General features: G+C 38.9%; 1 protein-coding gene and 1 long non-coding RNA gene across 8 annotated transcripts in view; one reads left to right on the forward strand and one right to left on the reverse strand.

Moving 5' to 3' along the window:
• Positions 1 to 297: 297 nt before the first annotated feature.
• Positions 298 to 18,465, reverse strand: part of CSNK1G3 (casein kinase 1 gamma 3) — a 50,127-nt gene continuing 31,959 nt past the window's right edge. For 2 of the 7 annotated variants that reach the window (XM_081880523.1, XM_081880524.1), the window contains exons 12-15: positions 18,044 to 18,139; positions 11,526 to 11,632; positions 10,515 to 10,538; positions 298 to 2,588 (exon numbers count right to left, since the gene is read on the reverse strand). In XM_081880523.1, coding sequence (XP_081736649.1) covers positions 2,534 to 2,588; positions 10,515 to 10,538; positions 11,526 to 11,632; positions 18,044 to 18,139 — 282 coding nt within the window. In that variant the 3' untranslated portion in view covers positions 298 to 2,533. The remainder of the gene's footprint in view (positions 2,589 to 10,514; positions 10,539 to 11,525; positions 11,633 to 18,043; positions 18,140 to 18,465) is intronic. The other 5 variants (XM_081880525.1, XM_081880527.1, XM_081880528.1 and 2 more) reach the window with 5 other exon arrangements.
• Positions 2,595 to 6,854, forward strand: LOC309352246. Its single transcript, XR_014161189.1, has 2 exons — positions 2,595 to 4,000; positions 4,244 to 6,854. It is a non-coding gene; the product is annotated as an uncharacterized lncRNA (long non-coding RNA).

Below are 18,465 nucleotides of genomic sequence, written 5' to 3' on the forward strand. Positions count from 1 at the left end.
CCATAATGCATGGACAATGGCACACCTTCACCTTGGTAAGAAATAAATTTTGCAAGCCTAGATTAGATACATTACTCCATATCTGAAGTTGTTAAAAACTAGAGTACCGTCAGTAATTACTTTCAGCTTGGTATTTGAAGTAGCAGCACATGCCACTGCAAGCCTGTATCTGCGATGGAGTCATGAAATATGCCTATTGCTTCTTTTCATAGTTGTGTACAGACTTTAAATTAAAAATGTTTAGTGGTAGTGGATATAGGCCAGTTTCAATGCTGTGGAAAAGATGGAAGAGACAAGTAAAAAAACTACCTTTATTTTTTCTTCTTCATCTGTTACATATTTTTAAACAGGGATGTGTTTTATTATTCAGACATTCAGGCAATGTTGATTTCATTAGTTTAGACAGGGAAAAAGCATATAAATGCAAACATTGTTGGCTTAACCTGAACATAACTGCATAACTTACTACTGACCAGTTGTGTGTTGCGAGGACAAGGTCTTCCTTAGCATTAAAGTGGAGTACTTAAAAATATTGCTAAATAGCCATGACTAGATTCTGGTCTTTGCAGTAAACAAACAGGTTTTATATTTTTTTTTAATCTTCAAGTCCATAATTGGATTATGTGTAAGGAGTTCAGATCATATAAACACTGTACAGGCCAAAGAAACCCTTGAAGATGAAATTGAACAGGTGTATGATAGGATACTGCATGTATTTACAAATATTATGAAGAAAAATTTGGTCAAATACTGCAAAGAAAGTGTTCACATTAGGATGGCTACCTTCTCAGCTCAAATAAAAATTAAAAACTCTCATTGGGAGTTTAAGACATTATCAATAATACAAACAGGTAGAGTGAAAACTTTCGACCAAGTAATATAGTCTATGTTTTAATAGGCCAGGTTCAAGCTTGTATACCAAGGATTTACTAAAGTCATTAACAGCAACAGTGACAAACAATGACCAGATCTGCACAATGTGTTCTTATGTGCACCTAATTTCAAGACAATGCACTGCACTTTTGGCTGTTAAGGGAAAAAAATAAATTACAAAACAATCCCTGTAAATGCAATAATGAATCCAAAGGTGTGCATTTATCGATTTTAATACACATTTTGAATGTTACCACAAGATATTAAAAATAAATAAGTATGCCCAAAGGCGTGCACTGATAGACAAAGTTATTAAAAGTTAGCTCTAGGAGGCTCTTTTTAAAAGGAAACAAACCATTGAGTTTTGGTCAACAAATCTGTCTAGCCATTTTACTTCCTTTGCTCCATTCTCCACATGATGCTGGCAGCTAAACATGACAAAAGCACACCTCTGTCATTATGGCTTTAAATGAAACAATGGGGGGGCTGCCTTTTCTACTGAACAGTTCGCTTGTTCATAATACAGGCACTTCAAGGAGCTTTGAGGAAAGTACCTGACCAAGGCTATTAACTGTTTCTTAGTGTCGCAATATTTCACCAAAGCGTAAGAAAGTTCCAGGAACCCCCGGCTGTGATCAGGAACTAAGGGCTAGCATTCATTAAAGGCAGTATTACATCCAATCCATTTCTTTTCTTAAATCAAATAGCAAAATAATTTACAAACAGACCTAAATTTTGTTACATGGCACATCCAGACCTTCACTTTGAAACTTGTTATTCAGCACTAACTTTTGATTAATTTTTTTTTGAATGTATTCCCCGATTCATGTTCACAGTTATTTCCTTGTAGTGTGTTTTTTCATAACTCCTAAGCATCTTTCTGTTGAAGTTTCAGCCTTTGTGTCGGACATAACTGGAAGCACAACTTGCATTATACAAACATTATTTCTGTACAAGCACTATTGCCACTTCTACTACACTGCATTTCAATTAGAGGCACAACAAAAGCTGAGTTTTAAATCCAGATTTTACCAACAGTGATTCACCTGCTCCCCTAGAAACCACAGCACAGACTTTTGGCATCAGAGGACTCCTTCTCTTGCTTCTGTCTCAGTACCACTGGGCAGTGACTGTACCATGTTTTCTGATAGGATTTAATGGTAACAATTTTGCAAATGCAGTACCTTCAAAGCAATGGGGGAGGGGAAAATCAATGCAAGTGTTACTGACAAAAGAAATCTTAAAGCAAGACGTATTTCAAATGTTTGGGTAGTTATGCTTTCATGTCCATTATTCTCTGAAAAATCACCTGCTTTCGGTATGGCATCAGAAAAACCTCAGCACATGCCAGGTTTATGAAATATCTGGTCTTCAGCTAATCACTGCTAATGTTTTCTATGACAGTTTAGTTTTGCTGGAGGAAAGAGCAGCATTTTTCCCCATTGGTCCAGTATCTTAGTGGTCAAATATATACTCATGTGGACACAGATTTAAAGCTTCCAGAAGAGATGATCCAAACTAAATATGTTGAACCACCAAATCAAAGCAAGTATGAGGACCTTCTCATTGAAATAGGGGTGCCAGAAAAACGTGTGGTCACTAATCACGATATAGCAGATGAGCAAGTAAGTAATTCCCCATGGTCTGCCTTCTTCCAAAGTCATTTGTGACGCTGAATGGTTTTCCTTTTCCTTCGCTTGAAAAAACAGCAGCACCTGCAATTGTGAAATGAAAACAGTCTTACATGCAGAACAAGGCATCTCTGATATAAATATCATGCTTATCTAAATACAGTTAAGAAAATTAAGCCAGTTCAAAGCAGGTAAAAGACAAATCACATCGACTTATAGGGAAATAAGTGTAATAAAGCAGACTTCTAAAACATTGCATCATCTGATATCTATGCAGATGGTGCAATGAAGGTGGTATAGTTTTGTGGAATCAACATCTATGAGGGGAAAAATAAGCACAACACAACAGATCCCTGTACATTGGTTTCATTAGTTACTAACAAACAGTATATGAACTAGGCATGGCAATGTTTGAGCATAAATCTGTAGTCAGCAGTGGGCATATTTTGTGTGGCTTTGTTGTTATTTTTTAAGCATGTGATGCCGTTGAATCTTCTGCTTTTGACATAAGCAACATGTGCCTGAATCAAGAGAATGGCTTGTAGGAATGGCTTTCACTTTTTAAGGTTTTGTTTATATAGTGAAGAATTACTTATATAGCCTCTTTACCATTTGTTAGTGTTAACGCCATCAGTAAGTGATAAATGTTGACAGTTACACTATAGCATTATGGGTAGCCAAACAGGAAAGAGATGTGGTGGATGTTTGTACCAGTTTATTCACTGGTGTCATAACGTTCCATCCAACTGCTCTCAGGTCTTTATACAAGACATGGAACAGGCTATGTCCCCGCTCTAGCAAAGGAATAGAGCAAGAATGTATTCCTGCCTTTGTGAAAGCAACCAAGCGGCTTAGGCATTAAAGTGCGAAATGTCAAAAGATGAACATTACAGCAAAATCCTGAATGTCTGAGTAAAAATGACACTGCTAACTTCTAAAACATTGCAAAGTTGGGGATCTCTGCCCCATGTCCGTTCAGTATTCTTTAACATCAACATAGAACTGTAACTGCACCCTGTAATATGCTGCAAAATAAGTCCCAGGATGACAAGCAGAAATCCCCTTTTCTCCTTTCAACACCCTATATGGACTATGCTACAGAACATGAGACCCAGTTCTAAGTATTAGAGAAAAGGCCACTGAAGACACAGTATGGTCTTAAGAGACACAGGTCATACAACTGATCACACTCTCCCTTACTGAGTGTGAATCCCCTCTGTTCACTTAAACTTGGCACCACCATTAATCAGGGTTCATGCTAACCCCAGTAAGGCCAGCAGAGGAAAAGTGGGAGGCAAATTCACACTCAAAAAAAAAGCTGCTACCAGCCAGTGTACTCAATGATGAACAAGAAGGTTCAAAGGGAAAGACAATGTATGATTTGCATACATTATATGATTTGCATACCGCCCTTCATTCGAGGATCACAGGGTGGCTTACAATATAAAAACACAAAAAATACATACCACCGTAACAAAGAAAATCATCACCCATCAGTTTAAAAGGTCGATACGATACGATATGATATTTTTATTGTCATTGTCCCTTGCGGAACAATGAAATTGAAAACTACATAAAACTACATAAAAACTACATAAAATGACCACAAAACTACATAAAACTACATAAAAACTACATAAAACATTCAAAAACCCCTAAAAACTCTAAAACCCCATTTTAAAATACACTATACTACAGAGACCCCTTATGCTGCGTTTAGAACAAGGAGGGCACACCAGGTTTGGGAAGGGTGATAGACTGTTTAATTAGCCAAAGGCCTGGAAGAGGAATGTTTTTGCCTGGCACCTAAAGATATGTAACAAGGGTGCCAGGAGAGCACCTCTGGGGAGAGTATCCCCTAAAAGGGGAGCCACCACAGAAAATGCCCATTCTCCTGTTGCTGCTCTCCAGAGCTCTTGCGGAGAAGGCACACAAAGAAGCGCCTTATATGATGGTTGCAGGATCCAGGTTGGTTCATATGAGGAGAGACGGTCCTAGAGGTATTGAGTTCATCAGCTGTTTAAGGCTTTCTAGGTCAAAACCAGCACTTTGAATTGGGCCTGAAAACTAATTTATAGTACAGTCGGATCAGCAACCTGGCTGCTGAATTCTGCACCAACTAAAGTTTCTGAACTGTCTTCAGAGGCAGCTCCATGTATAATGCGTTGCAGTAATCTAACCTAGAGGTTAACAGAAGTTAAGCTATCCCTGTGTCCAGATAGGGGCGTAGCTGGGGCACTAGGCAAAGCTGATGGAAGGCACTCTGCGCCACCAAGACCACTTGAGCTTCACACGACAGCAATCGATCCAGGAGTACTCCCAAACAGTGTACCAGCTCCTTCAGAGGAAGTGTAATCCCATCCATCCAATCTAGGGAACCATCCATTAACAGTGCCTCAGTCTTGTCATGCTAAAATGACAGTCAATTTTGGAAGACTTGCTTGAATGAAGATATTATGCAAATCCAAAAGTGATTAGCTTCGGATATATTAATAGTAGCCTAATTTCTGATTATAGCCAACTGAAAATAGGCTCAACCCCAATCATATCAAAGGGGCTTAATAAAATCTGGGTGATTCTGAGAAGCATAATTCTAAGTATTGTAAATTCAAACATTGTTTAACCTCAGTGGATTTGAATAATCTCTACTTTAAGTGTGTATTTTACTGTGTATTTTATTCCTGTTTTTTGTGTTTTGTTCTACTGTTTTATTTGTGACTTTGGGTGCATTTTTATTTTATTTTATTTGCTAGACCACCTTTGTTATTAGGTGATCTAAAAATAATCTAGTGAAATAAAAAAATATGAGGAACAAGGAGGGCACACCAGGTTTGGGAAGGCTGATATAAACAATTATCAAAACACATTACGATAAGAGTTGAAGAAATTGATGCTAATACATGCATAACACTATCCTCAACATCACCCTGTTTATTTGGACAAATACATATTTCATAAAACATTGTAACTGCTTTGTTTGCATTAAAAAGATATTCACACAACTGTAGAATACCAGTTGCAGCCAATGATATGCTCTTAACTATAAATGGTCACTAGAGGGCCTCGCTTTCCCATATATAACACACAGTTACTATTCTGAGGCGTTATACTATCTATCCCCTTTGAGGCAGAAATTCCAAGTCTGCGAGAAAAGTAGATACATACTCATGACCTGTAACACAGAAGGCGGCATTTATAGTCTACATGAACTTATACTGCCCTAGTTCTAAAGGCTATAAAATGATTTAGGACTTAATTGCTTTGTGCAAACAGTGGTTAACTATTTTCAGGACCTTTGTTCTCACTTAAGGCAAATGCATGCAAAACTAAGCTGCCCTGTGCAATGTCATGGGTCTATAATATAGTTGATTTAACAACTTGTCTGCTCCCCACCTACAAAGTAAGGTGTCAAATCTTGCCCAGGCTGAGAGCCAAGGCATGGGAAAGGAAATCTCCTTTTCCCTTAACAGCTCTATATGTGACCTTTCCCATTATTTACTTTTAAGATGTGCCTGCACTTCAGGATTTTCCAGGTCTATTTTATAGGCTTTTAATTTCTCGTTGCTTACATCAACTTTGGCTTTGGTTGTCTAATTGTTTTCAGGAGCTTTTCCTCCTCTCTTAGGCTTACAGTCATCAAGTTCTGCTGGGGTAACTCATCTGTTTCTTGGAAAGCATACTAACATTTTAAACAACAACTACTACTGAATTTCTATATGCATGGAAAACATGATTGTTCCAGGCAAATGATGGGGGTGTGGAGATACAAATATGCATCAAAGAGCTGCAAAATAAAGCCACAAGCCAGGCTTATCTAGATGAGACAGCCTCAAAATACTGGAAACCCTTAAGTTTGCTGGAGTACAAAAACAGCTCAGTGAGGACTGTGCAGAACACACTGCCTGTTGTAAAGAAGGTGGTCCTAAAACATGGGGCAGGGAGAATGAAATATTCTGGAAGAGAGCATGGCTGACTGTAAACATGAATAGGAGCACTGCACACTGCAACATTTTATTGGTTTCCCATGCCCCTTCTGTCTCTGATATTCAATCTGGTATTTCTCACACCATTAAATAGCAGGCAGCAAACATTCTACTCCTATTCCTATGCCTCTAAGGGCTGGTCCAGGCCAATTCCCAACAAGGAGGCAATATTTGTAGAGAGCAGCAAAAACAGACAGCATAGCTCAGGCTGAAGCGGAAAGCAGACCCCAGATGCACTCTTGGTGGCAGCTACTGATGCTCTTTTACCAGGCTTGTTGTCATAGTTGCCAAGGGACCAACCTCCTGACATGAACTCTAAGAAATGCCCAACCAGGCTGAATCCCGTTGCCAGGCCTACAACTGATTTTTTTAAAAACCCAAAGGGAATTTCACAAAAAACTCCAAAGTATTTAGAATTCCACCTGAAATATATGTTGCGTTTCAAGGTGACTTCCTTTCCAGGTGAACAGAAGTTTAGATACCGATTGTAAACTATGGTAGCCAAATTGATTTAGAGCTAAGAAAGCCAGTCAACAATTACTTATATTTTCCAAAGGACTCCAAGCGTGAATATTGAAATACTACAGAGACTATGATAACAGGAATAACAGTGGGCTGTTAGTAAGCTTATTTGTCCACTTACAACAAATGAAGGACACACACGCATACAGAATACTAGAAGGTATTCCAAGAAAGAAAACAAAGAGAGACACAGATTTAGGAAGCAAAATTTTAAGAAAGGGCGACCTGGGGGGGGGGAGGGACCCTGAGAGGATGAAGTGAGAGCATAAAGAGCAACATTTGGTCCTTTGTCATTTCCTCCTCCTCACATGCAGAGCCACACACCTATGCATCTCCTATTTCCCACGTTTCCTCCCACTTTATCTCATGTAATTACTAATGGGTGGTGGAAAGGTACGGTGACAGACAGACAGGAGCAGGTGACTCAAATCAGTTACCAATCAAACTGCCAAGAAAAGGTCGGATTGAGCTAACAAATAGATGTAAAGATTGGCCAACATCTCCATCCTAATAGAAAAAGCAGCTAACACACCTACCCAACTCCCTCCCCTTCCCCACACTTCTCAGTACTGAGAAATGAAGCAAAGGACAGTAGCTGTCAGGAAGGCATGCTTCCTAGTACTGTAATATCATTCACCACTTCACGGAAAAGGGCTACAACATGGGGAAGGAACACAGAACATGTGCATTTCTCCAGCATCTCAAATGAACTCCACCTCACTGCTCAGTCTCAGAGAGAATAATAATGATGGACTATAGCTCAGAGTAGCTGTTTTGCATGCAAAACATCCTGGGTTCAATGCTCTGCAACACTAGGTAGGGCAGGGAGAGATTCCTGCCTGAAACTCTGAGGAGTCACTGGCAGTCAATGTAGACAATATTGAGTTAGATGGACCAATGGCCTGACTCCTATGTTCCTTTCTAGCCTTCAGTTAATCTCTAAACTGGATCAATGTTTCTATAAGATACAGTGAAACTGTCTGGGAGGAGGGAGCTCCTTTCATTAGTGAGAAGAAAACTGGTGGCTTAGGCTGTGAGGCTTTGAATCAGGGTGTCTGAATGAATTCAAGGCAATTTAACTCATGATTGAATCAGCAAGAAGAAGAAAGTATGAAGATGAAGCTTGCCGCTGATTCTGCATCAAAACAATGGTGTAAATCTGACTACTAAACTATGATACAGTGGTGCCCCGCAAGACGAACGCCTCGCAAGACGGAAAACCCGCTAGACGAAAGGGTTTTCCGTTTTGGAGGCGCTTCGCAAAACGAATTTCCCTATGGGCTTGCTTCGCAAGACGAAAATGTCTTGCGAGTTCCTGCGGGTTTTCCCCCCCCCCCTTTTTTCTAAGCCGCTAAGCCGCTTATCAGCTGATCCGCTAATCCGCTAAAAGCCACTAATAGCGCTAATCCGCTAAGCCGTCAATGGGCTTGCTTCGCAAGACAAAAAAACCGCTAGACGAAGAGAATCGCGGAACGGATTCTTTTCGTCTTGCGAGGCACCACTGTATTTTACAGTTACTACTTTTACACTTTTCATTCTTACCACTAGACTTTGCATCCCTTTGCCACACAATATATGCATTGCAAAGGTTTTCTTTGTTTAGCCTAGAGACGGAATGCTTCTAAAATATTCTTATATAGTCTTATAACCAGCACTTGTTTAATACATTAATGGTGCAATCCCGTGGGCATTTCTCCCTATTGCACTTAGGCAGTAAGTAACCTGTCACTCAAGGAACTACCCTTTGCAGTTTGGGAGGTTTTTTTCCTAACTCCTCAGTGTTGGTGGGGTTTTTGGAACAATGTGAGAAGTTGATTTTTTCCCCCCAGCTGGTTTCCATTGATGTCTTCCAATCTAACTCTAGGACATAATCATAAACAATATCCAAGGTTATGGAAGGACTATACCTGCCACTGACTCTGCTGGCATTACAACACCTATTTGCACAGGCATTAAAAAAAATTGCTAGCATTAGTTTGTTGTTTTAAGGAGTCCTGCTGACTCCATAATGTATTTTTTATGATTGAGCTACCATTAAGTTTGTTTTATCTGTTCTGCACAGCTCTTAGTCATCTGTACTTTAATTGATTAGTAACCTGCCCTAAAATCTTGCTATAGGGCTGAATAAAAGTATATTATATAAACAAATAAGGTGAAGCAAAAGCTGTGGAACTGCACATGAACAATTTCCACACGTATGCTATAGTTCACAGAGACTTGACATATACACAGTTCAAGAAGAAATGTTCTGTAATCTTTTGCACCTCCCACTACTGTTGACATCAACATGAGCAAGAGCCAGCATTAAAGAACTTCCCACATTCATCCCAGGTTTGTGCAAAGATAAAGCTAGCTGAGAGCTCATTCGTAATGAAAAGGGATGACTGCGATACCATATGTGATGCATGTAAGGATGTCATCAGTGATAGGATCTTTTCGGTCAGTGCGACAATGCTTCTTTTGAAATGCATCTTTGCCTGCTCGTTCTGCACTGCATGGAAATTTTTCCTAGGCAGGCACAAAACTTTCACTTCAAATTGCAGCCAGGGCACACTATTTTTCTGACAAGATTTTGTACAAAGTCTGATTATCATTCCCAGTTCTAGATAGGATATATTATTGGTCCCTCAAAGCGTTTTCTTCTCTGAATGAGATGAACAAAGCAGTATTTTCACTTTTATGATTTATTTTATTTGTCATGACTATTGTGTACCTGACACCATGCTTGTTCTGCAGCTTTACTGAGGCAGGTTTACACAGCTTTCATCAATGTATTTTAGGCTGTGACCTCTACCAATATATTTATGTTCACTTGTATATTATTATAGCTCATGTTTAAACAAATACACTGGATTATGTTGTTTTAACCTTAATATGCCTCAAGAAAATGCCCCTATGTCTCCCAATTGTCTGGTACAAATACCAAACAACGTAAGTTTGACAAGCTCTTCCACCACTTTAGAAAATCTGCCATTTAGTTACAGGGTTAGTAAATCAGTATGATAAAAATTAGCTTTGTGCACAGATTGCATTCAGCAATAAAGTCAGGGAACACGCAAAAGTATGAATTTGAGAAATGCAAATGTACACAGGTTGAGCTATCAGTTAGCAAATAATTACCAATGACTAAACTTTCATAAATATCTGCTATAACTTAATGGCAATAGTGCTTTAATTGTTTATGAAGTTAGCACCTAAAAAAAATAGTCTGCCCTCTATAATGGCATACCAATAGGTAAACTACTGCATATAATCATTGACATTAAAACAAAAATTTAGAAGTATTAGATAAAAGTACACCAAGATTTGAAAAACAAGCAGAAACAGAAGCAGGCAAAAGTGCTCCTCGATAAGGTAGTAAGTTTCTCATGTTAAAAAAGACCAATAGCAAAAGCCATTAGAATTCATTTGTAATGGTTTTCCAATTGTACTTTGCTCTTGAGAGCTCTTTTGTTTTTAAAATGCTCTGGAGCCTTTTTCTGCCTGCCTGCACTTTAGAACTCACCACATGTTCAACACTTTCTGGCAGCTAATACAAAGAAAATACAAAGGGGAAAGAGAATCAGAATGCTATCCATTGTAAAAGTGCTGCATTTTGCATATATAACATAACACCGAAGTTATCAAGAACCGAAACGATATTTTACAGTACAACAAATGCACAAACTTTGCTTCTTTGCTATGCAATTTGCTTTGCAAAATTTTCAATGAGGGTATAATTATACCCTAAAAGTGTCCCATGCTCACATGCAGAGGGGCTCTTTTAGGTGTCAATAAAGCCCTATTCCTTTTACCACTACCACATCACTGGCGTATGAAGATCTTGAGTTATTTGGAGTTAAGAGAAAAGGGTACTTACAAGGGTTTATGAAAAGATGCACCCACCTGCAATTTACTGTACTAATCAGGTGGAGGAGGGAAGAAATATGCTCTGTTGAGTCCCTAGAAAAGTGGCAATAGTGCTTTAATTCCCTAGAAAATGGACTCAAGCTGCAGCCTTCCCTAGAGAATAGCTGCACTCATTTGCATTCTTTTGGGTAAGTAGTTTTGAGAGCTTTCGAAGTTAAAAAGTGACAAATACAAGCAGCGATTGGATCTGAAGCACTTCAGCTCAACACGCACCGTCACATGTACCTTTGGGGGCCCTGTGATTTGAAAAGCTGCGTCTAAAGCGCACCATGAATGCCCCTACTGGGTAGTACTATGACACTGCCCATTTTAAGCAACAGAAATCCCTCCCGTGTCAAGTATTTGTTCCCTCCAATCTGTCCTACTTGAGAACTAGGTACTGAAAAACTAAAATGCTCCTATGCCTTGGAGGTTTTGTGGAAATAACAAAACCTCAATTTTTAAAAAGTTTAAATGCAAAACTATTGAAGCAGTTTGTGATTTGCTAGTTAAAGTCATGAACTAAAAATAGTGGAAATTACACTTGAAAAGACAGACTAACTCACACATTCAGTACCACAATATGTGATGGTAACATAGCAATTATTTTGTATAAGATAATACGTACTTTGTTTCATCCATTACTTCCACTTCTGTAGGGGCTGTGATGGGTGCATTTGAACGTCCTGCAGTAGGATCATCTGTGTTGAGCTCTCCATTTGTTGAGCTTACAACCTGCAATTACAAGTATTTCCAAAAATCATACACTAGTAAATGCCCATATTTGGTGCAATATTTGTTTCATAGCATAAGGAGCTGAAATTAGTATATTAATGCATTACTTCTAGGTTATAACTATTTTTTCCATTCAAGCCTCGTGCATAGTTTTACTAAACTTTCTCCAACTGCTTGTAGAAAAAGCAATCTACAAAAAAATTGACTAGTTAAAGGAGAAAAAAGTAAAGAACTACTATATTTAGCAATAAAGGATTTGCCGTAAATTGCAACAGCTATTACTATGAAGTATAGCTTTAACTTCAAGCATTGGCAACATTCAGTGGCGCCTCCTGTGGCAACTTGTAAATGCCAGCTGAAAACTTTTCTATTCTGCCAGGCCTATGCAGGCAATGGTTTCCTGGTCTTTTTCCTGAACTTTATTGTTTTTTAACTTGTTTTAAACTTTGTGTGTTTTTATGTATTCTTGTTTTTACTGTTGTAAACTACTCTGATATACTTTTGTAATATAAGAGTATATAATTATTTTTATAAATAAAATAAATTCTACAAAAGGGAGAATGAAGGCTTGTCCTATGAATGTCTTGTGAGGGGCCATTTTAATGAAGGTACATGCCCACAAAAACATAATGAATATGATACCAAACACTCTTCAAGCCTTTTCTGCTTCTGAGTATACTTTCACCCTAATAAACAAGCGGTGCAATTTCTACCAAAGAGCAGAATTAAACATCACACTATACCAACTTCCTGTGTGTGCAAGAATTTCACATGCCAGATGGAATGATCTCCTCTCTCCCTTTCTGTGTGCCATTCTCCCACCCCGCCATAGCCAATTTCTAGGGCGCAGCAATGGGCCCCACTGTGAAAGCAGAAGTCCTTTTGCACAGGGCTTCCACTGGCAGGAAACGTTGTGTTAATCCCATCCATAACATCCAAACATCTGCTTTGCTTGCTACATGCCTCATGGTACTACCAAAGATCAGGAAAAAACTTTGGGGGGTGTATTTCAAGAAATAAAATTGATATAAACCTGACTTGTTCCTTACAAAAACCACAAAGCATCAGCCAGTTTTCAGTCTTGCTGGCTACAGGGGTCTGTTTCACCAACACATTCTGTTGAGGGAATGCTCTTCATGAAACAGTACCCAACAGGACTGAACCTCACCACCCAGCTCATCATTAGACATCACCTAGTTGATGGATAGGGAAATGGCAGGTCCAAGATTGGTCTGTGGACCAGCCCTAAAGCAACAGCAAACTGGGAGCCTATAGTAAAGGTAAAGGGACCCCTGACCATTAGGTCTAGTCGCGGACGACTCTGGGGTTGCGGTGCTCATCACGCTTTATTGGCCGAGGGAGCCGGCGTACAGCTTCTGGGTCATGTGGCCAGCATGACTAAGCCGCTTCTGGTGAACCAGAGCAGCGCACGCAAACGCCGTTTACCTTCCCGCCGGAGCGGTACCTATTTATCTCCTTGCACTTTGATGTGCTTTTGAACTGCTAGGTTGGCAGGAACAGGGACCGAGCAATGGGAGCTCACCCCGACGCGGGGATTCGAACCGCCAATCTTCTGATCGGCAAGTCCTAGGCTCTGTGGTTTAACCCACAGCGTCACCCACGTCCCACAAGGAAAGAAAATACAAGAAAAGAAAAGCCTATAGGCATGTCTAAAATATTTAGAAAAAACCCCAAGTGAAATCTGCCTCTCACAATAAATAAGATGTCTGGATAATTTGCTGGGGGGGAGAGAGAACCATTTTTAAAAAGACCTTTTATAAGTGTTTCAAGTTACTGCAACACAAGAACTGTGAAAGAGACAATTCATCAGAGCTATTCAGCTGACATTTTCAGGAACTAAGGCAAACTTTTGTAAAACAGGAATGTAGGAGGCTAGCTGGTGAAACACTAACAATGAACGGTATGTTTCTTCCAGAAATCAAAGCAAGTGAGAAAAATGGACAGTCAGAAGAATTTTCTTTTTTATGTCTCACATTGACAAGTCAAATAGTGTTAGACAACCAACAAATTTCTCTCCACAACTTGAATCATTCATTCGCTTTAATGGAAGCTAAATAGACAGAATAAAACTGAAGACAGATTTCCCAAAGCACCATAACCACATGTTTGAGACTTTCAAAAAACCCTAATCACTACCAACAGATGCTTTGCTATTCTGTACTTACTAAAATGATAGGTAAATGAGTTCAGTGAACTATTTTGAATGCGTAAGGTCAAGGCTAAAGCTTTCCATTTTAAGATGCTTTCAGGTGCTTTATAACCGCCGAAGTTAATAATGTAGGCCAATATCTTCCAACACGATAAAACTATTTTTGAGGCAACAGTACATACGGTCCACCCATTTACAAGACTGAACACAAAGAACATTTTGCCACACAAGGTTGACCTGCTAGTGATGACGGCAGGTCCTCAGGTTGTAGGAGAAGGGATGTGTGTTGTTTAGAAGTGAAAGCAGCACTAGGTTCCCATTCATAGTTCAAAGAGACAACCTATCTCATTGCTCTGGTACTGGAACCTGACCCTCTCATGCCAACTCTTGTGTTTGTTTAGCACTAGCAGCAATCAGTACTGCTGTGCCAGTAAACAATGCTCTCTGCCCGATTCATCTGTGCTGCAAAGGAGATTATAAAGAATGGATTTGCTAACAGCCTCTTATGTAGGATCCTAAATGTTAGCATGTTGAACAAGCAAAAACACAGCACTATAAAAAGGTTACTGAAATCAAGTAGGATAGAACTGCATAGCTATACTCTATTTGCTGGAATAGGCTATTTTTTAGCTGTCAATGGCACAAGCCTCTCCTGTGCTGAAGTTAAACCAGAAGCACATAGGTTGCATGCTATTGGAAAGTAGTAAAGATTAAAGTTTCAGGTGTCACTACTGAATTAGTTTACTTAAAAGTTTTTCTTCCTTTACACAAAACTTGTAATTCAGATCTCCCACAAGTTGCACATTTTTATTTCAATATTATGATTCATAATAGCTATTCACAACCTTAAACTCCAATTTTGGCTATGAACATTTTATTTGGAAACCCAACCCAACCACTCATTTCAAATGTTACATAACGAAAGATAAATACTCCAAGCTCAAACCTAAAATGGTTCATTTTGTGTGAAGGTAAATTTATTTATTATCCAGGAACCCAAGAACACCCAAGAAGTTCACAAGGTGAGCTTTTGCAAACATAAGCAGCAAGCCCAACAAGATGTTAAATTTATGGGCTTAATTCTTTGTATGCTTTGTAGAAGGATCCTGTAGCAGTTTCTGGTAGTTGTAGTCAGGAATTGGAAACATCTAAGCCATTCAGGAACCTTCTTCAAAGCTCACAGCAACAGAACAAGACTTAAAATATGTCAATAAGTCATATCCAAGGACATCTCCTTTTGTAATTTACTACCTAATTTGAGATGCCCTGAAAAATACAAACCATCGTGATTCAACATGGATTAAGGAGTGAATGGGATGTTTTTAATTATTTGCTAGATTTATATTCCAGCTTGCCATAAAAAAAAAGTCCATGACAGCTAGAACTGAAAACACGATAAGAACTTAAACCTAGACTTATTGCATTGCACCTACATATTTCAATGATTCTGATGTAGTCACATATCAGTCATGGCACCATGACTGGACTAATTTCTATAATCAACCGCTATAAGACTCCAAGCATGTATGGGAAAACTCACCAATTCACTGCACAAGCACACAAAATCCTGACCAAACAAATATATTGAAGAATAGTGCTTATAACACATTTATATTCCCAAATCATTTATAGGAAGATCTGCCACAAGATATTGCAGAAACTTCAAGATTAGCAACTTGCAATTTGTTCCTTTTCCATTAAAGCAGGTCATGGAGGTGTCAGACGACAGTGGCAGTCATCTCATTCCCTATAATCACCATTACAACACTAGCTTAGTTCCCACCTTTGTCACTATGACTATAGCAGAGAACCACTTAACAGACTCTACTGAACAAAAGCAATGAGATCTCTATATAAATGCTAAGTCAAAATGATTCATTTGTACTACTGTGAGGAGTGAGAAGTAAGAATGCTCTCACCAAAATTAACAGCAAAAATAAATGGTGGCATTTGGTGTTTTACAATGTCCTTCATGAAGATCAGCAGTGCCTGACAGTTTACCAGTATCAGAAAAATACTCATGAGTGCACTTGTAAATTACAACAGACATCCCTTTTCTTTACACAGATGTTCAATTCAGGGGGTTTTTTAAAAACCAAACTTTCCTCTCAACAAGCCAGCTTTGGGATATTATTATTATAGTATTGGGTATGACAGTAGGTATTTTGGACTGATAGTTGCAATTCCCTCCTGGCAAGGGAAGTGGATCCATTTGGATGGGCAATCCTTAGAGACTGATGGAAACTATTCCTTCTGAGCTTCTTCTCTGGCGTTGTGCAGCCCTAGTGGCTCCTTGGTATTCTGAAGAGCTATGGGATTTGAAGCAAGCTGGATGACTAGAGCACAAGAGGTACAAGTCTCACCATGAAGCCAACCAAACGCCCATAATCATGCATACCATGTGGCAGTGCAAACAGCAAAGAAGTCACATTTCACAGCCTGCATTGCATCATCTAGTGGGCAGCAAGTTGAACTATCTTGCATGGTCTGGAGGTTACAGACACAATGGCTGCTGTTAACAGACCGGTGACCATTTCAGTGACCAGAACTGACACTTTTACAAGCACCAAATAATGTTCATTTTGCACTTGCAAATAATAATTCACTTTGGAGCTCCCTGCCCATTGGCATTAGGAGGGTACCCACACTTTAATGTTTTCAGCAACTGCTGAAACCATTTTTGTTTAACTAAGTCTACCAAACATGTAAATGTAACAAATATTTTAATCTGTTGTTTTGTTTTATAATGTGTATTTTAAAAACTGCTCATTTTATACTGGGGAAAAAATCAGGCTCTCTAATTTTTAACATCTGCTTTTATCATTCATTTTAATGCATATTTTATATTTTATGCAAACTGCTTGGAGATTTTGTGATTAAATGACAAAAATTTTCTTAAATAGTCTCTGCCTGCTCACTGTGAACTATTGAATCCCAGTTCTGTCTCAACAGCCATTAAAATCGCTCAGTATGGGAAAAGCATTTTGCTTCTATTGTTGTCTAGTACTTGAGACAACAGCATGCTTTAGCTAATCGTGACTATGGCTGGACAAAAATATGTCAGGAAAGTACCTTCTTTCTGTATCAGTGATTTGTAATTATCACAGTGTCATTCAATAATAAAAAGGAAGACCCTCAATTATCCTTGTATAAGCATTAGTGAAACAAAATACAAGTGTTGGTAGGATTATGGGAACAGCAAGATTAACCAGTGGACCAATATGATTGCAATTAAGGAAGCAAGAGCTACTCAGGTCCTTATTTTAGATGGAGGAAAGGGAGAGCAGAATCTTAGAGAGCTTCCCGTCTGCCACTCAATTTTCATGAGGAATTGGAAGCCCACTGAAAAGGGTCAGCGAATTTCAATGATTAGCTTTTATGCATACTCATTCTGTATTTACTGTGAGAATAGTGCTCAATTTTGTCATCAATACCACTAATACGAATTCAATCCCCCTGATATGATGGAGCGATAGATACACTTGCAATGAGAAAAAGCAAGCAGAGTATAGAATCACAAGCTACTTTTGAACACACACTCCAATTCAGTGAGAGCCTTCCAAGTGGAAGATGTGAAGGAGGTACATGTGTTCAAACCTCAGCACTGAAATACCTTACATCCAGACCCTGAGATAACAAAGGTCACTCCTGCAGCACCCATATACCACTTAAGAGTTCATTTGCTCTTGTGGCACTAACATATCAGTTACATGAGGAAATGGAAAATGAAGCAGCCAGGCATCCCATTTCCTGGCTGTTTAACAAGAATCACCACTAAAAGAACCAACAGCACTAATAATCTGTTTGGGGTGGAAGGACATCTGCACAAGCATATTAGATGTATAATAGCCTACTATACCAAAACTTATTCTTGGTGGCATAAAGCTTCTTTACGTACATTCCAGTAGTACAATATTTTGCAGATATTCTACAGTCCAAATTCATTTGGCCCCAATGTTATTTCTATCACTACCACTGAGTGTCATTCCATCTGTCAACTCAGTCAACTATACCAAACACTCCCCCCCCCAAAAAAAAATCCAGATGAGTATTTTTCTACAAGCATTTGTAGAAACGAAGTCAAATTTTGTGTGATCTTTTTCAGTATGGATATTATCACAAAAGGAGCATGGTTACAAACTTGGTTATGAAGTAGAATTTTCAGCAGAAAACTACACACATGGCGCGTGTGTCCAAGGATATAAAGATGTGGAAATATTCATGCAAATAACAGAAAATACCTGTACCGAGCCACCATGTCTGTCAGCTGCTAGGTGAGCTCTCAAGTGATGGGGATTGGCCTGATGGGGGTCCCAAGCTGCCCTGTGGTCTGTCGACTGCCAGTTATACAATGCATTAAGCATGCATGGAAGAGGAGGAATAAGAACCCAGAACATATTAAACACATCATGCGGCTAATCAGCTGTTTTCTACATTAAAATAAAAAAATCACAGGAACACAAGGGCATCTATGCACATGTAGCATTATGCATACATATGTATTTGAATACAGAAAGACACATGTTTAAAGTTTTTTTAATATATACAAAAAGTAAGTAATTGAAAATGTTCAACAAAAACTTCAAACATGAAACCCCATGCAGAATAGGAATACTTGGGGACATTTGGGGCAGGATAAACTGTGCTTTCTAAAAAGCTCACT

This window comes from Podarcis erhardii (genome assembly GCF_964252035.2).
Source record: "Podarcis erhardii genome assembly, chromosome: 11".
NCBI classification, from domain to species: Eukaryota; Metazoa; Chordata; class Lepidosauria; order Squamata; family Lacertidae; genus Podarcis; species Podarcis erhardii.